Source organism: Branchiostoma lanceolatum, chromosome 3, assembly GCF_035083965.1.
Source record: "Branchiostoma lanceolatum isolate klBraLanc5 chromosome 3, klBraLanc5.hap2, whole genome shotgun sequence".
NCBI classification, from domain to species: domain Eukaryota; kingdom Metazoa; phylum Chordata; class Leptocardii; order Amphioxiformes; family Branchiostomatidae; genus Branchiostoma; species Branchiostoma lanceolatum.
The window spans coordinates 10,744,558-10,769,878 of record NC_089724.1 but is presented as its reverse complement, the minus strand read 5'-3'; the positions used below and the strand labels follow the sequence as shown (position 1 = coordinate 10,769,878).

The 25,321-nt window shown below is 40.3% G+C and overlaps 1 protein-coding gene, 1 long non-coding RNA gene and 1 other non-coding gene across 3 annotated transcripts; 2 read left to right on the top strand and 1 right to left on the bottom strand.

Annotated features, from left to right (window-relative positions):
- On the top strand, positions 1 to 5,388 carry LOC136429273 (retinal homeobox protein Rx1-like). The gene is made up of 3 exons (XM_066419134.1): positions 1 to 678; positions 3,126 to 3,319; positions 4,070 to 5,388. Exons 1-3 carry the CDS (start codon positions 390 to 392, stop codon positions 4,421 to 4,423), a joined length of 837 nt encoding a protein of 278 aa, XP_066275231.1. The 5' UTR covers positions 1 to 389; the 3' UTR covers positions 4,424 to 5,388.
- A 5,510-nt stretch (positions 5,389 to 10,898) lies between these two features.
- Positions 10,899 to 10,971, bottom strand: Trnak-cuu (transfer RNA lysine (anticodon CUU)). Its single transcript has one exon. It is a non-coding gene; the product is annotated as a tRNA-Lys (tRNA).
- A 5,065-nt stretch (positions 10,972 to 16,036) lies between these two features.
- On the top strand, positions 16,037 to 19,566 carry LOC136430189 (uncharacterized). The gene is made up of 2 exons (XR_010754863.1): positions 16,037 to 16,373; positions 19,110 to 19,566. It is a non-coding gene; the product is annotated as an uncharacterized lncRNA (long non-coding RNA).
- The last annotated feature ends 5,755 nt before the right edge of the window (positions 19,567 to 25,321 follow it).

Sequence of the window (25,321 nt, the reverse complement as noted above, 5' to 3'; positions counted from 1 at the left end):
TGGAGTACCCTATATGTAGATTTAATAAAAGAAAGCCAGTAGATCTGTTTATTTCATTTCATTCCTAACAAAAGCTTCGTTTACTCGACTTCACTGTGTGAGGTAAAGTGTCGAATTATTGCCTCGTTTTCCACGTCACTGCGCGGGAGAACGGATCCTCTCTCATTTCTTAATTTGCCAAAGAAAGCAGCTTAGTTCGATTATTTACGCATTCGTATTTACGGCATTCGGCAACTTTTGAAATTCCTCCCCCTTCCGAAGGTTAAGCCGTAGTGCTAGCAACCTTCACAAATCGAATTGTCGTCCAGTTTCCCCGTAATTTGTAGCCAATTCTTGCGGGCTTATCGCTTGTTGTTCTACCCACCTATTAGCCACACACAAGCATCAGTATGTCAGAGGTGACCGGCAGCCCGTGCGACCCTGAGACCGCCGGACGCGACAGCGGAGAGGGCGACGAAGTCCCTCGGGAGCAAGACTCACCCATCGCCGAAGAGATGCCAGAGGACTGTGGTGACGGCAACGCGGAGACTACTGCCGACGAGGACGCACTGGCAAATTTTCGGCATAAATTCTCCATCCGAAGTCTTCTGGGGATAGAAGCTCAGTCGTCGGCGGACATGACGAGAGACGGGGCCGGGAGTCATGGAAGTCAGCGGGAAGACACGCGGAAGGACACAGGTATGAGAGATGACAACAAAACTTTCTTGCACCAATGCACGCGCTTTTCGTAGTTTTTGTTTTCATCCCTTCCCTCTCCTTTACTAAAACCGTGTCGCCATCAGACTCTTTCGGTGACTGAAAAGTAGGAGAAATGGACAAAATAGCCTGAACTATTTGCCATCGGAGTTCGCCTGATAAAGGGGGATATTCGTGCCCCACTGAAGGACCAAGCCCCTCATAGGCGTACTCTCCGACTTCGTTTTGACGTCTTCTTAGGTTTTTTTCGGGCTTTCTATTTTGTCAAGTTTTCTCTTTGTCCGTTTAGCTGGCGGACAAAAAGACAACATTATAATTAGAAAGTCCGATAGAAACGCCTAAAACGACGTGCCGAACAAGCCGGGGCACCTCTGCTTGGAGAGTACTAAAGGAGCTCCCCTGACAATTTCTGCTATTTTTTTCAGCCCCCAGCGCAGCGGAGATGAGACTGCTCTAGACTTACTGTAACCCCATTTTGTTGAATCATGATGAAGATCTGTAATATATATTTTAAAACAAATGCTTTATTTGTGTGGATATCAACCAGTGGATGTTGTCTGAGATGTTATATCCTTCCATGGATTAGTACATAGAAATTTTAAAAAACAACATATTGTATTTTAGTATTTTATATCATGTGTCATTTCATCCACGAAAAAGCGACCTAATGGGTGATGACATATGCCGTACCTGGCAACAAACTGAATATCTCTGTCGCCATAATTCTTACTATCATATTCAATTGATAACCCTACATGTAGTCTATACTAGCAGAGTGCGCGGTTGGTTTTTCTCGACGTTACGCGTTGTTATTTTTTTCAATATGGGATATTTGGAGCATTTTTATCGCATAAAGTCTTAAATGGGAAAGGTTAATGGAAAAATTAGTGGCCATGGATGCGTTGCGTTCCTTTGCGGTTCTCCAAGTGCATCGCTCGCCGAATCTTGGCTATTCAACTTAATGCGAAACTAACAGCGGGAACAGATTCTGACTGGTTCTGGAAAGGCACGACACAGAACATTGTACGTAACCTAATGTGCTTGTTTCGCGAAGCAGAGGCCATATGAGACTCAATTTATTAATTTAATGACCAATTTTCTGATGCTATAGGGCTGAGATACTATAATATCTGCTAACAGGGCAGCGTAGGGCCTTCCTCATGAGTCATAATGTTTTCCATTCTAAAATCTCAACAGAATGGGTGATCATGGGGTGTTTCATACATTCATATAGAGCTTATATATGAGAAAAAACCTGTTTATTAATTGTTCTTTTTGTACAACACTTGCCGCTGCTTGTATGTATATATAGCAAATGTTATGCGTTGTTTGTACGTGGACGTGGTAGGGAGAATATTATGTATTGGTTGCTAAATTTGATCCAAATTTCAGTCTTTATAATTCGGAGTTATGTGCGAGAACGAAAATGTTGGTTATTTTCACGCGCGGCCGAGAGTATATTTTTCTCCGTCTGAATCGAAGTAAAAAGCTAGTAGGAATATCAGGAGACTTTTATTTCTTTACTACTTTGCAACTTATGAAAAATGTTGCATATTGTAGCTCAAGCACTTGTGTGGATATAGAACCGCACAGATATCACCGAGTATTTGCATATTCTAATAATCAACCCTTCTGTTATCATAATTTCTTTCAAATTTTGCACCTTCATGACTTCTTATTCATCATACCGTGTTATATTAATATATAACACTAAAATTTGGATCCCTGATGAAATACTGATTTGTACTATGAAATATCGCAAACACAAACGTGGGAAGTAGACCTGATTGGAGAATGTCAAACGCTGAAGGCTATTCACACACGGACCCTCCCCCGCACATTTCTCCCTGTCTGACAACTTAGGAATTTCGTACGAACCACAGTAAAACCTAACAGGTGCTATGCTGGTTGTGGATGTAGCGTTATCTTTCTTGTTGTCTCCCGTTTGGATATTCCTGTATCATTTTTTTAGCATTGTTTGCTGCATGTATGTTCGAAGTGTTCTCGTAATGCAACGGAAAGATTACTTATTTATTTTTATCTTTCTTCGCTAGCATCATGCAGATTTGAGTAGCATAAATCGAATCATTTAGTACAAGAGTATCTCAGCGTGGTCAAAGCATGATATGATGTAATTGTATGCTTTCGTAGCATTGAATGGTGTACACAGATTTATAGAACATAGACCCTCTGTTAAGCTTAAAAAAGAATGATCTTAATTCTATTTGTCATTTGGGCTCACTTTGGCATTGATATCATTTTGCGTACACAACAAACTTCACGGCCAAACCCTTAATATGAAATTATCTAAGGATCATACACAGCTGATAATCTTTTAATATTTTGTTCGTTCGTCTTGAGCACCTGCCACCCGGAGACTTCATGTTTATTTACTAGTATTACTACAAATATGTTTCCTTTGTTTCTAGGAAAAGAAATGAGTGAAGACGATAAGAAATCAAGCAAACCTGCGACCAGTGAGAAGCCGAAAAGGAACCGGACTACTTTCTCCACCAGACAACTGCAAGAGTTGGAGAGAGCCTTTCGCCAGACGCACTACCCTGACATATTCATGCGCGAAGAACTGGCCATGAGGGTGAACCTGCCCGAGTCACGTGTGCAGGTTAGGCTAAATGTTGTTATATATTTATTACCTTCGCCAAGAAGGTTATGTTTTCGGTACCGCTTGTCAGCTGTGTGTGCCTGCTGCCTGCATAGGTTGAGAAGCTGTGGATGCATCATGGGTCCCTACTTTATTGGCAGATGGGTAGGGGTCGCGAAAACGATGATGGCCCGCCATGTTTATTTATAAATCTTTAGGGTAGTCCCTCAACAACTCACCAGAAAATAACACCCTTGAGCCACTAGACAGGTATGGCTTCATTCTGCTCCCTGCCTTGCATCAGATTGTTGTTATTGTTGTTGTTTTTAAAGATAATTATATTTTCTTACAATAAAAAGAAAATCCTGCATGTCTAGCTAGGCGTCTCTTGTGAAAATACTTCCATGTTTTACTTCCAATACTTAAGTTCTAAACACATGTTCCATGTCCCTGAAAATGGGGGTCCCGTGATCAAGTAGGTTCCTGGAGCACTGCAACAGCCTCATTATCTCCATGAAGAATGGAGATATTGTTTTTGGCGTGTCTGCGTGTCTGTTTGTGTCTCTGTCTGTCTGTCTGTCTGTCTGTGTTTTCGGATTTTGTGGTCAGCATAACTCAAGAACCTCTGGATGGATCATGATGATATTTAGTATGTGGGTTGGTGTTGGGAAGACGAAAGTATATGTGACTCTGATTTTCACTCAGAGTCGTACCTAATGACTGTACTCTAGATGAACAATGTCCGATGATATGTTTTCCGTCATACCACAGGTCTGGTTCCAGAACCGCCGAGCAAAATGGCGGAAGCGTGAGAAGCACCTGCACGACATGGGCGACGTGGAGTTCCCCGACGGCTCCCGAGAGCGTCTCCACTACGGACCCTTCTCACGGTTCGACCCCCTCGGGCATTTACCCCCCTACCCCCTGCTCGGTCTGTACCCACACCTCTTCCCAACCCAAGGCAATCCTCTGCTCCTAAACATCCCCAAAGCAGTGGGCTACGGGGCACCATTCATGGCCTTCCCAAAAAAACCTGCAGCTGCCGAGAACGTTACAAGTACATGCCCAGCACATGCACAAGAAACATCACCGGCTGAGTCAGAAAAGGAAGAAAAAGAGGACTGAAAGTAATGAATAGCAACGAAAAAAGAGCCGACATTTCTACATGTATTTTGTGCTGTGATTCAGTGATAGGTTTTGTAACTTCTACAACTTTTGGCCTTCTTTTGTCTTCAAGATATTTGGCACCTGCCATTATTTCCTTCACATAAAAATGAAAAATAAAACGAGCATGCAAGTGAGGCAGGGCATATTTTCTCCGTGTTCGTCGAGCTTGCGATCAGAACAGTTCTCTCAATTTCCCCGATTGTCTGATATCAACATTCGAATTGAGCCCGGATACTTGGTGACTTATATCATCATGCATTCTCCACCGGGGAAATCAGTAAACGCCAGAACATTTTGTTGTTAACTGTACGTTTCAAACATAATTTCCTCATTATGTTTACATGAAGAAAACTTGCAATTGGTCATGGACGGATCGAGAGTATTATTTTCTTAATTCTCTGTTGTTTATTGTTGATATATAGACCTCCTAACCTTTTTATTAAAAAATTGGCAACATTACATTTATTTAAACGTACATCTCAAGGAATCGAAAGTGACTATTTGCTCAACATTTTGGAGGGGGTAGCGTTACCAAAACGTACATATGATACCACTTGATAAGAGGAAAAAGAGGACACTGCTATCGCTGTTTACAATGATTAACGAGTGCTTAGTAGTAATTTTCAGATATCCAGTTGCCAATTATCATTGCCTGTTGTATATATCACTGTCTAAAAAATTCCCCCTTTTTTGGCACCTGTAGAAAATAGGAAGGAATATTGATTGTATCATTTAAACTTGTAACTTTGAAAATTATACGTATACTAAATGTATATCATCAGTCAGTATGTGTACGGTTTACTGTGAGTGAATGCGTGTCTTATGACGCCTCCTTATTGTGTCGATAAACAATCACGAACGTATATTCTACCTTATGACCTTGATCTTATGAAGAATCAATAAATGTTCGATGTGATAAATATACATGCTTTTAATTAACGCCCTGGCCAATTCTATCATTGAACCGCAAGCCGTAGAAAATATCAATGAATCATCTTTGAGGAAATGGCATCAAGATTTGGGCTGTTTTAAGATGGGAAGGGATAGATCGTTCACGTGCAGAACTTGCAAATTTGTTCAAACATAACTTTTATCCATGTGCCTGTGTGCGTTTGTACTGGGGTGTGTTCAGTAACACCATCACTTCTCAACGTAGCTGGGCATGAATTTCCTCGGCAGTGGGTAAACCCTGCCCCGAAGAAATCGTTCGCTCTCTCCGGTGGTGTAAGCAGACTCCAAGGGCCAGACGAGGCGATACTAGCCGCTGACATCGTTATGTTCGTGTGTGGCTAATACGCGCGTAGAACAAAACATGGTATGACCGCAAGAATTGGCCCCAATTATGTTGAAACTAGACGACAATTTGATTTGTAAAGATCCATTGGAGTTGCTAGCTTGCTGGCTTAACCCTCGGTAGGAAAAATGTCAGAAGTTGCCGACCGTTTCAATCCACAAAGAAAACCTTCTCTTCAGTTGCTTTCTTTTAGAAAATAAAACTTAATAAAAGCGACAAAGACTGGCTGTAATTATGGCAGAAAACATACAATATTTGTTTGTGACAAATTAATGCACACCTATGTTTGCTATATACATCTTACCCGACTATTTAGCAAGGAATTTTAAGTGTAATCATAACACGTTATGTCTACCTTTTATCAAAGAGAAGTACATTTCAGGCATCCCTGAGAACTGGGTGGTGTAATTGGTTTGCGGGAAGACTGAAAGAAGTAGTTTATTGAAATCTCCGACTTATTTCTGTCGAAATGAAAAAGAAAAATACTGAATAGAAACTAATTTTCTACAACCAGATGTATCAAATCAGTTATTATACTAAAGAAGTTGGTTGTAGACATCTAATACCATCTTACATGAACAGGTACATGTACACCTGGGACTCACGTTGTAAACTACATTGCATCAGAAAACTGATAGACAGTCCTTTTTCACCTTATGATATGCTGAGAAATGTAGAGGGAAAATTGTGTTGGGCAATATCAGCTACTTCCTACTGCTTAAAGTAAGAGTGGAATCGCGTAAAAAAGACTCAGTTTTCCCCTCAAGATGGGAAAATATGTTCAAACTAAGACAGGTACAGTGTAGGAAGGAAAGGGTGAGAATGGAGTTTGGTTGGTATCAAAAGTAAACAAACATATCAAGCGCCTTTCTTTGATTAAATTTACATATGGATCAAAATTTGAGAGAGATGGCGTGAATAATACATACTCATCTTACATGGAGTAACGTGGAGTTTAGAGCCCTGTACGAGGTATGGTATGTTCTGCCGTGTATAACTTGACGTTTGGGAAAGATATCATTTGTATCAAAAGAATTTTATCCAAACATGGCACATGTAACTATAGTCACTCAACTTTTCATACATACCTAACACACACACACGCACACACACACACACATAGAGAGAGAGAGAGAGAGAGAGAGAGAGAGAGAGAGAGAGAGAGAGAGAGAGAGAGAGAGAGACTCACTCACACACACACACACACACACACACACACACACACACACACACACACACAAACAAAGTCACACACACATACACAGTGTGATGTATACTAAACTGCACTGAACGTACCCACCTCGTCGATATCAGTTTCAATGTGTGGCGGTTGTTTACACAACACCAATATGAGTATAATCGGCTTCCCCAGCCCAGCAAATGAAAAGCAGGAAAATTAACCAACTGGTGATTACGATTTGATACGTCTGGGACCTGCGCTTCAGGCACAAAAACCGCCGCCCCGATCATAATCCAGCGGGGTTACGTCCGGGAGTTGGGCAATATCAGAAGTACGTCCGCTCTGCAGAATTTAATTTCCTTACTAAATCCGCAGCAAATGTCACAAACTACACGTGATTGTCTACTAACAACTGTTTCATCTCCTTAAAAAAGAAGGTACAGAATTTGAAGAGAGTCGCAATTGTGAGATTTAAAAAAAAACGCAAGAAATATCACAAAAGAAGCAAAATCTGGTGTATGATTCATGGAAAAAAATGAGCTTTACCTGGTTAATTATTAAAAACTAAAGGGAACTGCATCAAAGTCGACCACCATTTCTGTCCTTGTACTGACATCTTTACTAGCTGCAGCTTTTCTATACACCAGGCATTTGAATAGGATGGAAAGCGTAATATTAAGACGAGGGAGCAAGAAAAAAAATTTCAACAAAGGAGTCGCCAGCAATGGGACTGATCCAGAAAACTAGAACATGTTTTGGAAAGGTGTAACTATCGGCTGTCTCCATTTTCAATCAACAGCAGCAATAGAACATATAATCGCACTGCCATACGACATGCATGTTCTTACTTGCCTCAGAACATCAATGGGTGTCTACAACACCAGAACTCGGCTTGAGTAAATCTGATTATGTCGACACAAACGCGGTTGTAAACAGGACAAAACTGTAAGCCATATGCCAAAGTTACATTTCCAACTCAAATTAATGTTATCGTTATTTACGTACTGTTACTGGCATAAAACCGAAAAAGTCTAGACTGGAAACGCTTCAAATCACAATATGTTGGTGAATTCGAAACACACACAAAATGGTACTTTGAAGACTTCTCAATATTGAAGTTTCATTCTTTACGATATCCTAGGGCGTCCAGCTTGAAACCTTGGGAGGACATATAAACAAGCTCTCTTTTTCTCTTACTTCTACCAACAGTACAAGCTATGTAGAAATTGATGCTTGTTTCACTTAGTAGCAAGGCCAGGAGAGTTACGTCCAAACTGCTTGTTAAGAAAGCCATGCTTTTCCAGAACTTACAACTTGCTCAGATCTAGAAACTTCCTTGTAGACTTGGTAACTGCGAACGATCCCTGTCAACATTATTGCCTCAGAAATGTAGCAGGATTGGAAAAAAAGTGGATCGGCCACCTACTTGCTTTATACAACTCAACCGTAGTCAGTATATATCAGTTGAGACTATAGGATGTTTGCGTGTGACGTCATATACACCATGATGATTGTTTGAACCTGCAAAAGTCGGACCTAAAAACGTACACGTATATACTGTGTAATAATATCATAATTACTTATAACTGTACAATATTCTAGCTTGAAAATACGCCGAGGTGCCTTCACACCAGTCAAACACCTCAGCTAAGATATAACGTTAGGTAAAGAGTCAAAGAATAAATAAAAGACGAAAATATGGAAAAGACTCTTCTCTCTCATCCGGGACATTAACGTATCGTGACGTATCATGCACGGGAGACAATTTACTCCGAGTGTCATCTTTACAGTAATGCAATTATAGAGAGTATTGGATGTTTAGATACAAAAGGACAGCTACTAGCAATCTCCTTCACTAGTGATAGACCAATTGAGTGGTGGACCACGTAGAAGCATCTGTCGATTAACATCTGAGCTGCTCATCTGAACACGAAAAAGCAAAGAAAAGGAGGTATGGTAACAATAAGAGGGATTGTGGGAATGACGGGTATATGAAACATGCACTGTATAGAAAATAATAAAAACAGTTTACAGGATCGAAGAAATACGGAATGACGGAGGGACATATCGTGATAAAATTGCATCATTTCAACACACATTCGACATAAGAGTTACTGTTGGGGTCCATTTCTTACATGTTGGGGTGCACTATGCCCAAATTGTTGAAATAACAAAATAATGTACTGCGCTGAAAGGATGAAAGTAAATGACAGAATAATTTGTAAGAATGTACATGAAATGAACCTTCATATAAAATCAACAATAGATTAGCAAAATATATCATAATCCCCTATGATGCCAAAAAAAGATAGACGGATATACGTACGTGTATCTTCATTTTATGTTTCAATGGATGAAAATATTTATTTTCCGTTGATGAAGGGCTATAGAACACGAATGGGGGCTTACATGCATGCAGAAGTGAGATGTCAAGTCACGTGCACATTCAATGCTTTCAGCACACGCATCCTCCATGAATGACCATGATATCAGCTAGTGTAGTCTTTCCCTTACGTATGTAGGGTCATGTAGTATGTAACACCAGACAGAACACTGCAGTACCTGACCAGTTCGCAAGTAGTTACTGTACTGTCCAAACGCTCGGTGTGAAAATGTTTGACAGCAAAGTGGTTCATTATTGAATATTGAACTAATCGACATGTCTGGCGGCTTATTGGTGAGAATTAAATCAATCATCATGAGTTATTGCTTTACAGAAGACACCCTACTGCCTCTCTCATGGGTGAATCATATATATATTGTCGAGAAATCTACGGCGGGCGAACTGCTGGGTGGCTTATTAATAGGCAAACCGTTCAAAACGTTAAAGCCAAATAACCTAAGATTACTATGTACGATAAGAATTCAATTCAATCGCAATTCGGCAGAACAAAAACTGAAATCTAATTGACTTATTTTCAATAGAAAATCAGCCAAAGAAACCTTGCAGACCAATCAAACTTAGAATAACTGTATCAAATGGTATCAATCAGAAAATAATTCCATACTACCTTACTCTCTGTTAAATTAATTTATTTTGCAGTAAGAAGTTAGCTTATATGAATGCTTCAGATGTTGATTGAGGTTATTGATGATTATATATGGGATTATTAATCCAATGTTGTCTGCTATCGTTTCACATCTCCTCACTCAATTTGCGCCAATCATCTAGCAATAAGGACTTAACGACAGGCGGTATTTCATAGAACTAGAATGCATGTAATGAGAAAATAGATGAAGGGGCATGTTCGTCTTTGAAAATGCTCCAGTACAAATACACACACAGCAATTTCTATTTCATAAATGGCGGCATAAATCTGTGGTGTACTTCGTGTTTTCGATATGATTGTTTTGTTACATCAACACTACGACAACAGAACATGCTATGGTCATTCGGACCACTGTGTATAGGATGATGTGTCTAATGCCACTGCCCGACAATGTGTGTGTTCATTAAATTTGAACCCATTGGTAAATAATAATAAGTTTCTTTGAAAGCAGTGGAAAATAGAAATTCCACGTTTTCGATGATTGGTGGGTTGGATGATTTCAGAAGGAATATGAGTTTCGTCAATTCTGTGGATTTCTCAATCTAGAAAAGCTTCAGTAGAGATTTCGGATACTTTCAGGAATAATCTGTTTCTTTCGGCTTCGAATGTGGAACGTTAACATTCGCAGATAAAATGTATTTAATTTTTTACTAATAAAATATTTTTCATCTTTTACTGCTTTCGTTGCACACAGTTTACATCATTAGTATCTGCTTCTTTTTTTATTAATTTTTTTATTCATCTATTTATTCATTATTGGTTCGGCATGAACAGTCCCCAGGGGTGCCCAACTTGAATGGCTATTTCAAGGATTGATGCAATATTCAACGTGTTGGCATTTGAAACCTTGTTCTGACGCACTGCACTTAAAAGGTTGATAGGGAAGAAAAATAATTTCAAAATAATTTTCGCCCAATGTGGGGCTCGAACCCACGACCCTGGGATTAAGAGTCCCATGCTCTACCGACTGAGCTAACCGGGCTTTGTTACCTGCTCAGGTAGCTTGCTGATAATATCGTTTAAAAAAAATCACAATCCAACACTGGTTAATAAGGCCAAACGCAGTTTAATCTGAGTACAATTTGAACAGTATTACAACATACCTTCGAGCCCCCCATTGCTACAAGTAAGGCTGCCAGCTGCCTTTCTTTGGACAGCAGATCGGGTTCAATCCAAACAAACGAAGCGGAAGGTAAACGTTAACCTAGCGTTAAAAAGGCTACTAAAAGACGAGCAGGAAAATAACGTTTTCAGTCACGTCTGTGAACATCAGATCGTCCTATTCTTACAGAGACGATAGAGACCTATTTTCAGTTTCGTCTTGAAGCTACAAGTCTCCCATAGATCGACCAATACTTCTCAAATACTAACAAATACTAGTATGTGTACCGGTGTACCAAACAAAGAAAACTGCCCCCCTCCCCAGGCATTTTTCCCGCGTCGAAATTCCCGCCAAAAAAGATCACGTGACTGCTACACGTAGGCGGGGTTACTGGAGGGCAAAGTTTCTGTTGCGGCTCATATGGGATGTCGGAAACTTCTATACTAGTGCCTTACGTATCCTTTTCTGACTATTAATCCAGCCCTGAATGACGTTTCTCTTGTATAATTAAGTTAATCATGATTCATGTTTCTTCATTATAGTTTATAAAGATTTTGTTTTATACATTCTCCTCTCCATTTTCTCAGGCTTCTCTTAACTAATCTTTTGGAAAAAAAACTACCAAGCTTAACAGATCCACGATGTTTCATGACCGCACTGTCTGTTAACCCTCTTACATCGATAGTGAATAGAGTCACTTTACCGGTAAATACTTAACTTTTCCAAAGACAGTCGTCGGTTTATTTTGTTATCTCTCTCTGTGTGTGGGTTATCATTTTAATAAACGTGGAGCCTCCATTTGAATAAAAGACCTAAGTTTCACCGAACACAATGGCTTTACATGTAAATGCCTCCATTTCAAGGCAAAATTAATTGGCGTAAGAATTGACCAGGGGCTAGTTTTTTTGAAATACCCATTTCTAATTATTTGAGGGGAAAAACTTCGCGTCTTAATTAAGCGAGTTGTAGTGTTTGCTTATATCATGCAAAATAGTATCAATATTGTGCCTCCAAATCGAATGCGTGACTGACAAGCATACTAGTAGTTTATTTAAGTATGGAAGTCGAAGCGTCCAGTCACATGCCATGACGTCAGAGGCCTGTGACGTACTAATCGGTTGACCGATTAGCCTCGTTCTGATGCGCAGGTTGAACTTGATCTGACGCGCCTCACAATTTACCCATAATTCTCAGATCGGGACGTGCATGACGTGCTGAACGTGTGCCGTTTCAGGCGCGAGGCCCGTTGGGTCACCACCACGACCCCCTTTGTCTCTCCGAGAAGCTTGTAAAACCACGAGGAGAGCGGCCCAGGACGGGTAGGTACCGAGACTTTGGCGGGAATCGCGTGGAACCGCCTTCGACAGGTCCGTGAACTAGATTCAGGGACGCCTCGGGTCGTGCGAGGATAGCGTGCCCCAGTTCTGGTGACAGTGGTGGAAGGTTTTTTTTCCGTCCGCTGGCTTCGCGATTTTCGCCAGAATTTCTCCACTATGGTTGATCCTGCATTTGTTAGGGGACGTCTAATTAATACTGCAGTCTATTCTTGACGTGTGCAAGGGAAGTGTGGCGATTCCCCCCCTACAAGAGTAAGGAACATATCATACGCGAGTGGGAGTCAATCGGGGTTATCGTGGCCTAGTTTCGAGACACTGGGACACAAAATGGCGCAGCTATATGGAAGGGAAGGAGTGTCTTTACCAAGGTAAAAACTCGAGCGAAAAGCTGCAATTTTCGGCGTAGAATTCCGGGGCAGAGGTCCCACGTGGTGGGGTCAAGGCTAAAGTCATCCATCTTGGTAATCCGACACCTGACAGAAACGGCGGCCTCTTGCGTCTTGGGCCAACAGAGGGGCACTTGGCGGGTAAATTTTTCACTCTTTTTCTTCGCTTTGTAGCTAGAACTCTAGCAAATATTCGGGCGTAAAGTGGTGATTCTTTGTCTGGGTGTTCATAATTGTGCAATGTGCAAATGTGAGCGCAGTTAAGCCCACGTGGTTGGGGCATGTGCCATCGGCAAAAGGAGCGCCATACTGTACACAGAATTTGACGGGGAATATCGGAGAACCTTTTGTCTATTTTTTTAAGATTTACGTGCATTGCTAATGTTGAGTCCATATCAAGGCGTTTTTGCTCATCAAATTCTACATTTTGATGAACAAGTAAGCCACAAGAGCTAATTCTATGTAACTACAGACGAAACTACTGTATGTCTGGTAGAAATCTTGATCATTATCAGACTCTAATGGTTCTAAATCGGATGTAGTCCCGCCATTTTCTCTAAGGGAACATGTTGCTTAATATATAAGAAACGAAATAAAACGAAATATCAGTCCAACACTAACCCAAAAAAATTCACTGTACCCATTGTATTCTTAATGTATATCTCTGAGAGAGAAATGCAAGAAAAAGTCATGAAAAAGAGGCCTACTAATCAAGTGAAGCAGGTAAGTGACTGGCATATTCAGTACACCTTTTTGCATAGCTTGCGATGTATGCCCTGCCAGGTGAAAGAGTTCTAAATGACTGCTTTTGTCATAGTAGGAACGTTCTATATGTATTGTCTAGAAGTTGGCAATCAACAGACGACGTAAATGCGAATTGAACTCGGAACGTCTAGCTTCTATGCAAACGAGGACGAACAAATGGTTGGTTATTCCACCACCTGTCATGAGCAATGGGCGCCATCTTGGATTTTTGTCCCCTTGCGCTATCCTTCTTTTTTATAGTCATATGATTCCTTTCCAAAAAAAAAAGAAGCCGGGAATGAATCCTACGTTATCTAACAGTGTTTCTTGATTCATGGCCTATTTGCAGATGGTTATTTGCTGCATGGTCTACGAGATTTAAGAATTCTTGTAAGTAAGTTAAGCATGCCTTAAGGAAGGCCAGTGAGGAAGACACAAAACAGAGTTTTACAATAGGATAATAAGATTTCGGCAGGCTAGGATAGTAACATAAAAGAAGTCTATAAAGAATGTGTCTACAGCGACATATGTTTTTAATATGCACCGAATTTGAAGACTATAGGGGTGTTCCAAAGGGGTTTATGAAAAGTCGTGGCCTTGGAGAATTCGTGTGCATCTTTTTAGATGAAAGTGAAATACATTTGTTTCGGCTATATTCTCGTTTAGTGATATATGAGCGTGGCAGCTACTGCACTCAATAAGACGAAAGCAAAAGCTATGTTTGAAAGAATTGTATCTTGTGCTAGAAATCCAGTCAAAGGATAAATTCAGTAACATAATTGTGAGCTCGAGCACACTGGTGATTTTGTTCTATCCCTCTGGGTGTGGTATCCAAACTCGATCCCGATTGCTACTAGCGAGCACTACTATCTTACAAGCTTCTATGTCTCTAAATCATGGCGGACTGAATAGTAACACAGTCCAGTAATTATGGATGCAACAGACATCACATTTTGTTTCGAAAATTTGAAACGATTCTGTCAGAATGTTTGGAAAGGCGTAGACTCTAATCTCGCAAAGTTTCACCATTTTCTTTAAATTCTAACATTTTGTGGACGAATGACCCATGATTTTGGTTCTAATCTGTTAACAGTACATGTTGATACATGTGTCCCCCATAAAAAGGTAATATTTTTACCGCAAAATGCTGATATTGACTAAGCATGATGTGAACTTGTAATGTAAAAAATTGTAATGAACAACATGGAAGACTGATCGAGTGAAGACGCTTTCTATGTAAAATTTGCCGTTACAAACTTTTTACTGAACAAGCTTTGTCGATCTTATGAACGTGTTGATCTAGGTGAAACAATTTCAATGACTGAAAATCAGTAACATTTGGCAAAAAAAGGAAAGCCACACAGTATAACTGATTCACGATCTAACCACCTTCAATGGCGCCATGCATGACCATTCATGCACACGTGTACATTAAACGAAATACTGTATCAAAAAAGTTTCGTCATCAAGACGTAGTGATAATTTCCCTCTCGTGCCAAAACTTGACAAGAAGTAGAAAAAAGAAACCTAGCTAGAAATCTTCACTGTTATGTTAAGTTGGGCAGAATATATCCGAAGGACCTGTTAGAATGTTCGCCCGGACCACCCCCCTCCCCCCGCCATTGTGCCGCTGGCTTCCGGCCGACGTGCTACGGATTCCACTGGCGCGCCATGTCGAGCTGGGGTGGTGCCGGTACACATGCGCAGTTGGTCGGTGGCATTCGCCTCTGTTTCGCGCGCAAGATGTGATTTCAGTTCTTCTCCTGTGCGTGTGACAGCGGCTGATGCACCGGCCAAAACGTCGTCGATGGATATACCCCCCCTCCTCGCTCTACTTCTCTTGCTCTACAACCATTTTTTTTAAAGTTAGCTACGGGACAGAAAATGAATTGAAATACACGTATCTACCTACCCATAGGAGTAGACGTTTCCGTGAAGACAGACAAAAACGCAAACTTGCCAAAATAAGCCCAAAATAGAAGGGATTCAGGCAGAATAAGGACTGGGAAATAATGCTAAGATTTCCATCTTAGCAGAAGACAGACATGCGTATATCAGTTGCTGTTTTAACTTTTTAGAAGTTCAACAATCATATCAAGCTCGTGATAGGAAATTTTCGCTTATGTTTACTTGTTTACAACGTCTGTATATATTTCAAAGGCAATCAGATAAATTGCGACACGATTCGAAAGAAGTGATATAGACAGTAAACAATGTCAAACATTTGAATATTGGTACATAGGTCAGGACTCAGAAGACACTGTCAGATACCCGTGAACATTGGATGAAGCCATGAGTTTTTCTCTTTTCTTTGGTTCAAAATGTTTTTAGCATATGTGTTTCCGTTAATTTTGAATCATGCGCATAAACAGTAAGTAAACCACTTTTAGACTGTTTAGATTTTCAAATATTACCTGAAGATCTATCTGCCCTCAGGAAATACGGTATGCCTTGTTTGGTCAAAGTTGTTATTCTCATGTATTTAACCACCCGTTACAAGTACCGTTTACAGTTGTAAGTGGTTAACGGTGACCACCGTTAGCCAGTTATAAGTGGACCAGGAGACGTCTCCTGGCTCTTGAGATACAGCGTTAACGGTAAGGACAGGCCGGGAGAGATGGGTCACCGAGGCCATAGATAGTGGACTGTAGGAGAAGCCTCGCGATATTTGGGAACGTGACCTCACGAGGGTACAGAACGGTGGCCGGGAGGCTACCGGGAAGTGGCCGGGATATTGTGTTTTCAGGCCCGCCGACCGTCCGGATCGATCGCCGTAGGTCGTCCAGCAGCAAAACTCTGCCTGTTCCATGGTGAGGTGAGCAACTTTGGTTCATTTATACCGATTATTTTTATATTGAATAGGCACAGATCCTCGTTAATTTGCAACTAGCTCGAGCTATGCCCGGCGCGTGTTAAAGGGGGAGGGGGGTGCACACATCACCGCGAGTAAAAATAGTATGGTTCTTTTTAGCCCACTGCTGTTGTTACTGGCCTCATTCATAATTTGGCCACGTTCATCCAGATCATACATGTATCAAAAACACAAAAGGTCGGTTTGTAATATTCTAACTGGAGTACGTAAAGTAACACTAACAGACACAGAAGACTAGTCGAATCGACACAGTATCCAGGGTTCGCGGAAAAGGCTGGCCAGGCTACCCTACCAGGCTTAGTATGTTACCCTTTCTGGGCCCCCAGGGGTATGCATAGGGGCTTGGCCTGTAATGGAATTTCCTAGAGGAAAAATGTGTCAATAAGCCAATTCACGGTTGCGACTACACATGCGCAATGTCAAAGGTGAAGTCCCATGAGACGTAAACAAAACCCGTCTGGACGTTGTTATGCAAATCTAGACAACGTTGATAGGAGTACTGTTTACAAGCCAGGGGCCTTCACCTTTGACACTGCACATGCGTAGTCGCAACGGTGAATGGGCTTATTAATATTATATATTTATAATTGCAGAAAAATGGGATGAGAGAGCAATGAAAGAAAATAACAGCACAAACAACACTATGTATACATTGTGAAAACACAATCACACATGCTAACCCACAGAGAAATGCACAAAGCCATTTGTTTTGAATTTGTTGTTTTGGTAAACAAAGGTCCTCCCCTTCAATCTTAATATTTGTTGACCGGTATATTCTATTGTATACTTGGAATTTGTTTCAAACGGCTTTTCCTTCAGCACCACATCCCCCCCCCCCCACCCCCCACCCAACAGCAATATCATAGTTCATACGCTGATGCCTTCTGTCCAATTCACCCTCAGCTGGGATTGCTATATTTTATTGACCCAGTTTTTCCTTTTGAAAATTCTACTATGCGCAAAATCCCCATGCAGAGCCTTAAGGTCCAGAAAGGGTAGTCTGGCAGGGTAGCCTGGCCAGGCAGGCTAGCCTGCCTTTTTCCGCAAATGTTGCAGTAGTATTTGGCAAGGAATCTGTCGGCAATTTCAAGTTACAGCCTACGTTAGGAAGGCCTCAATAGGAAATTGGAAGTAAAACTAAAAGCAACAACTATGGAAAATTCTGGATATCATTTATTCCATATCAGATACGAAACAAGAAAGTTGTTCAGCCTTAGGGGAATGTTATGACACTTTTGACAGGTTTGTGATAAAATTCAATCAATCACCCATTGATGTATGTTGCTGAACTTGACAATGGTGATCATTAATGATTAAAAAGCTTCTCTTTTAAAAGGAAGGGGCAGCACTTTGATGATGTACATGTACTGTACATTCAAATGTGGATGAATTTACTTTGAACAAGGAGGTTACTGTAATATTAATTCACTTTATATTCAATCAACTTCATGGTAGCAAAATATTTCAGGGTAAGGAAAATAGATATTTTCACTGAACTTTAACTTCACGGTGGTGACCGTGGCAAGTGTTTTACAGACAGGATGTGTGAAGGAATCATAAACGATTACACACGGTGATGATAAGTTCACTGTACATAGAGAGATAACCGTTGAAATAGTGAACATAAAGTTACAGTAAAAGTAAAAGAAACCAATTACAGTATAGGCTGCCTATAACCTTGCTTTGAATGAAATGTATATGATATGTAGCTATTATAGTATCACATCAATGGGGCCTCCATGCATGGGGGCTGGGGGTACAGACAACACCTTATGCTTGTACTAAGTTGTAGATAAACTGTTGCCCTGTTCACATTCACCATAGTAAGAATGCTATAATGACGCAGCAAGCTATTGGCATACCCTGATCTTGGAATAGCTCATAAATTGTATTCTTCCCTGTGACTATAGTAGACAGATCTCCATCTTTACTGCTACCTTGTCCCCCCAACGACCCAGAGGTCAAGGGACTAGGTAGGTAGGTAGGTAGGTAGGTAGGTAGGTAGGTAGGTAGGTAGGTAGGTAGGTAGGTAGGTAGTAGGCTATACTAGTACTGCCTGTCAGCTATATACATTGTACAAACACACACACACACACACACACACACACACACAAACACACACACACACCAGGGCTCGAAATACTTAGTGCTGGATGCACGTGCACTTTTGTGCTCCCCATATCGCTGTGCACTAATTTTAAATGTGGGTGCACTCAAATAGTTTTATAGCATTCCATGTGTAACTGCACTACTCATGGTACACTTGTACTAACTAACTAAGTACTAACTTACATATGTACATGATCAGTTTACATGAATTACATGATAGAGCTTCTGACTGCATTCTTGAATTCTTTCCAATTTTGAAAATATTGGACCCATTCGTGTCCCTGGGGGCCTGCCCTGATGTTTTACTCATGATGCTCAAGATTTTGGAGGTTCATTCGAAGTGCACTGCGACAGCATAATTTGGGGATCATTTCTGATCATGGGAAGTTTATGTGCAGAGTCTCCTTCATTTATTAGTCTGTTTGCTATTCTAGTACATTTATTTAACAATGTATCTGTACATGTACATGTATTCACGCCTGTTGTCATAGTCCAGTACCTTGCAATTCGATTTATGTATCTACTGCTATCTAGTTGTAACTTACAAGTTACATTTGTTCTGTCTTGCAGCTTCATTGGAAAGAGATATCCCAAGAGGCCTGGGAAGTACATCAACGGACAACTGCTGCAACTAGACGTCACATGTAGAATCACAGGCAGATCAGAAATAGTACTGTAAATGGACTTAAGTTTGCGGTGATTTAATTTTGTGGTAGGTTGAAAATGGAGTGTTAGCGGGGGTTTTGATTTCGCGATGGCGCTACTCAGTATACTTGTATGTAGTCGCATATAGATACTGTAAAGTAACAAAAACACTAGTATTGGCGCCTTTACAGACAGCCAGTCGGAAACCATAACAAGACAAGGATGCTACAGATGGACAGACCAGTTGCTTTTGGCAGTGCTTGTGTGATCATTGTTAAAAAGTGACTTTTTTCCACACAAAAAAGCTGTCAAGGAATAGTACTGTAAATTAAGCCTTTAACTTGGCTTGATATTCTTAATAAATCTGTATTCAATGTTCGAAGATCGGGTCTGTGTTCTATTTGTGCCTTGTTAACAGGTGCCTCAAAAACATCTGTACAATGTATAATACTAGTAACATACATGTACCACTAAGACAAGGGGTAGGTCAGCAGAAGACAAAAACGGTCGCAGTGAAGCAGCCACTGCAAAAACCACAAGCATAAAACCACCGCTAATATTTCTGCATACAGTACACTTCACTGGATTTTTGTCCAGTGCCCCTGTGTGAATATCCATTGTCTTCAGAGTAGCTGCTCTATAACAGTGGTCGTATGCAAAATGCTACAGGCTAAAAACAATCCCCACAGCTAGGCTGGGAGGTAGCTACTGGGAGGTGAAGTGGATTGTAGGCCCCTATGAAGACAATTGTACCAACAGTTACGGAACTACATGTACCACTAGTTAACATTATAATTATTATGTTGTAAGATGATATTTGCGGCTGAAAGGCTGGTCAACTTGAAATGTTGACCTTGTTCTCAGAAGGGCAATTAGCTACAGCCTGTAATTCCAACTGCAGCAATTGTAGTATGTACAGTTTATATATTTGATAACTTACAGGCAGTACCTATTGTCGGCTATAACTACTGCCCCCCTCCCCCATCGAATTCAAGCTTTACAGTTAGTTACAGTAAAGTTACAGTCCTCCCACGCCTCTTGGAGCCTATGGTGCGCCCATCTCCGATTCGCAGTCCTTGGGCCACACAACTTTGTGCAAGTCTCTGCAGCGGGGACTAGTCCGCTGGTAGTGATGTTGTGCGTTTAACTTCCATACCCATTTGCTGAGTGCTAAGCTGAAAAAGCAGTATGTACGGCCGGTGATTGTACTCAACACCTACTGTGTGCAAGGTGAACACTCTACCATTAGGTCATCGCACCACTTTATACAGTAGTGGAGTATATATTCTACAGAAACTGGTGGGCAGCATACCCAATATGGGGGCAATATCATATCCAGCTGGCCAGAATCTACAGCCAGCCCCTGTAGAGATACTCTATAGAAAAGACAGTAACCATATTTGTAGGAGTAGATGTCATAGTAGAGATTGCGATTCAGGACAATCAGTGATTCTACTAACGACAGATTGTTACCGAGATCTGTACTAGGACAATCGGCAATTAAATCTGCCCTAGGACAAACTCTGATTCAAACTCATCGGAGTCTATCCCTCCTGTACATACCCCTTGAAGTTTGCACATGTTGTGATTGGGAATAGTACATTTTTGCAATGGGGTGATTTTGGAATAGTCTATATTTGTGTGGAGAATAGATTTGGTATATGACTAGTAAAATGTACTGAAAAGGTGAGACACTGAGTAACATCTTGAGACCTCAAAATTTGCTTTGTTTGATCACCTTCCAATTGATATCTTTCACCGATTATTAACCTTTTCATAACTTGATGAGAAATTTCTTTGTCAGTAAACATACATGGAATGTATCCGTTATGAAATATGAACTTATTCACCTAGAATAGTAATTGTGAATGTAGGTAGTGTGCTAAAACTGATTGAAATGTTGTGCAATGATTAATTATATTTTCCAAAGCATGATCTAATGGTTATCAGAATTTCTCCAAGTAGAATCACTGTTTGTTATCAGGACAGATTGTGATCGCTATCTTTACTGCCGGTAGTGTAATTGTAGGTTCTAGGACAGACTCCGATCGTAATCTGTCCTAGGACAGTCGCCAATTGTCCTGGATTGCAATCTCTACTGTGACATATAGCTAATATCAAGGTGTATATTTAACCTCCTTGCTAATATATATGGCCTCCTGATGGGCAAAGTTTAATTCTGGCATCTTTTTAAAGAAAATGTCACCCCCTCCAAGAACTTTCAATGGACAAACACTTCCCCACATGTATACATACACCCTGTGAATAGAGAACTATATACGCTGTAAAACTGAACTTTAAGAGCTGGTCTGGACCCATATTGGATACTTGTTTTGAAAGTAACAACATGCCCAACAGATGGTCAATTATTTGTTGATTTTGACAACCCTACCCATTTTGACTTTATAGTCTTTGATAATAGACATGCATATAGTGTGACATTTTATATAAAAATGTCCCAGAAGGTTGGGTACTTCTATCCCTTGGTTCTGACAATATAGCCAAAAATGCTACCAGTAGTCTTAAACTTTTAAAACATTTTAGTTTTTACATGTAGAATTTAAGGTCATGTGAATTTTATGTATATACAATAGATATTTGAGTCATGAGTGTGTATCTAACATGATTTTTCTATTAAATGGCTAGTAAACAGTTACTGTCAAGGACAGTTTTTTAGCTATTTGTTTGACTCTAGGTTCTAAAGACTGGCTGATGTATCCCAGGTAAGATTTGCATGGTTCTTAGATCTGGGGAATAGGTAAGGCAACTTCCAGCTTATATTGGTGTGGCTCTTGGGACTCAACAACACCTAACAGGTAATGTTGGTATGGCTCTAAGAGCATCGGTAATGTACTATACCGGTTTAGATATAGCACACCAGTTGTGTACATGGGTAAGCAGAGGCTTAATCTTAATTTTCTCTTACTACTGTACAGAAGATTATGTAATGCTGGTGTGCCTCCTACAGCATATAGGACACATGACCAGGAAATATACCATGCTACTGAGGCACTAGGTAAGGCTCCATGCAGCACTGGTAGAATATACTGATATGGAGACCATGTGAGGGCACAAGTAATGTTTGCATGGCTCTGGAGTCTGGAGACCAGGTACAAGTAATATTGCCTATTGAATATTCTGCAGGTACTACATCAAATACATATACTTTAGGTACTCTTCTTCCAAGAATGTATCTCCATGATATATTATGTTACATATACCACAATGCATTTGTCATTAAAGCTGCACCCATTTGCTATCTTGTTTCCATCGTCTTTTCTAATGTCTTGTGTGTGCATTGTGCATAGTTTTATATATCAACCATGTTACTGTGTACCCAACAAAGGTGTCATTGAGTCTGTCTAGACATGCCGGTCACAGAAATGTACATTTGAATGAAATAAACTCAAGGGGGGCCCCCTGAATGAAAAATCAGATTTTTGTGAATTTCGAAGACGTTAATGAATTTGCCCAACAAAGGTGTCATTGAGTCTGTCTAGACATGCCGGTCACAGAAATGTACATTTTAATGAAATAAACTCAAGGGGGGCCCCTTGAATGAAAAATCAGATTTTTGTGAATTTCGAAGACGTTAACGAATTTGCCCAACAAAGGTGTCATTGAGTCTGTCCAGACATGCCGGTCACAGAAATGTACATTTTAATGAAATAAACTCAAGGGGGGCCCCTTGAATGAAAAATCAGATTTTTGTGAATTTCGAAGACGTTAATGAATTTGCCCAACAAAGATGTCATTGAGTCTGTCCAGACATGCCGGTCACAGAAATGTACATTTTAATGAAATAAACTCAAGGGGGGCCCCTTGAATGAAAAATCAGATTTTTGTGAATTTCGAAGACGTTAACGAATTTGCCCAACAAAGGTGTCATTGAGTCTGTCCAGACATGCCGGTCACAGAAATGTACATTTTAATGAAATAAACTCTAGGGGGGCCCCCTGAATGAAAAATTAGATTTTTGTGAATTTCGAAGACGTTAACGAATTTGCCCAACAAAGGTGTCATTGAGTCTGTCCAGACATGCCGGTCACAGAAATGTACATTTTAATGAAATAAACTCTAGGGGGGCCCCCCTAAATGAAAAATTAGATTTTTGTGAATTTCGAAGACGTTAACGAATTTGCCCAACAAAGATGTCATTGAGTCTGTCCAGACATGCCGGTCACAGAAATGTACATTTTAATGAAATAAACTCTAGGGGGGCCCCCCTAAATGAAAAATCAGATTTTTGTGAATTTCGAAGATGTTAACGAATTTGCCCAACAAAGATGTCATTGAGTCTGTCCAGACATGCCGGTCACAGAAATGTACATTTTAATGAAATAAACTCTAGGGGGGCCCCCTGAATGAAAAATTAGATTTTTGTGAATTTCGAAGACGTTAACGAATTTGCCCAACAAAGGTGTCATTGAGTCCGTCCAGACATGCCGGTCACAGAAATGTACATTTTAATGAAATAAACTCAAGGGGGGCCCCCCTAAATGAAAAATTAGATTTTTGTGAATTTCGAAGACGTTAACGAATTTGCCCAACAAAGATGTCATTGAGTCTGTCCAGACATGCCGGTCACAGAAATGTACATTTTAATGAAATAAACTCTAGGGGGGCCCCCCTAAATGAAAAATCAGATTTTTGTGAATTTCGAAGACGTTAACGAATTTGCCCAACAAAGGTGTCATTGAGTCTGTCCAGACATGCCGGTCACAGAAATGTACATTTTAATGATATAAACATAAGGTAGGGGCCGCCCTGAACCAAAGAAGTAGATTTTGTTCAAGGCGAGATATGAAATCCTACAGGAGAAATGTGTTTTATTTGTTATTTCTGCTAGAAATGTTTGATTTATTATCGGAAATTTAACTGCTAGTAACTACATAACCAATTGCGTTCATCCGTTGGGAATCCATACAATGTCTAAGTAAGCTTTTATTAATACGTCATCCAAATTTCAAAGAAATCCGTTGTATTCTAAGTGAGATATGAAACCCAAATGTTCCAGTCTCGCGCAAAGCTAGGCCGCGTTCCACCTGCTATCTTCCGGGGGGACTTCTCTAGATTGATTTTTTACCGCAACTCACCGAAGTGCGTTTTCCTTTATAAAACAAGAAGGAAAGGATATTTTTCCATGAAACTTTGGCAAAAGTAAGTTGATATGCTTATCTATCTGTGCTGTCAGTAGTTTTGCTGTTCCGCTTTTCTGCTTGAAGATATAGGCCATTAATCTATCGTCATTTTGGGGCACGGTCAAAATTCCCAATCTAAAAAGTGCGGCATATTAGAAAAATGATGTAGCGTTAGGGATCTACATCGTGCAATAGACATATCATCAATATAACTCTGTCAAGGACATTTCAGTGGTATTAGCACTACCTTGCTGAGTGTTTGCACTCAATTTTTCAGGAGAAATGCGAAGTTTTATTTGGCACTAGTGACAGGAATATATGATCTATGGTCAAAATATCAACTGTTAATCACTCCATAACCAATTGTACTTATCGCTTTGGAATCCATACAATGCCTAAGTAAGCTTTCATGAATATGTCATCCAAATTTCAAAGAAATCCGTTGTATTCTAGGTGAGATTTGAAATTGAAGATTTTCCGGTCTCGAGCAAAGCGAGGCTGCGTTTCACCTGCCATCTTCCGGGGGGACTTTCTAGCTTGATTTCCTACCGCAACTAACGAAAGTGCGTTTTCCTTTATAAAACAAGAAGGAAATAATATTTTTCCATGAAACTTTCACAAAAGTAAGTTGATATGCTTATCTATCTGTGCTGTCAGTAAATTTGCTGTTCCGCTTTTCTGCTTGAAGATATTGGCCAAACAAAACGATTTATTTCATCCTAGCGACAAACGTTAGAACTGCAAAATGGACCCGACAGAAAGTGTTTTTGTCGTCTTCTGCCGAGTTAAAAACCTTTCATTCGTCAGATAACCTTCCAAAAAAAGTTTAAAAAATAGTAAAAAATGTCTATCGATATTTCATTCGTCCAATAGCCTTTACGTGCGTTTGATTGCATATATTTACAAACAACCTACGATTTATCTTTTCAGTCCAGAACTATAGATTTCAATGTACAGTACTTGTAGTGCATAGACATTATTTTCCATGGGAGTCTG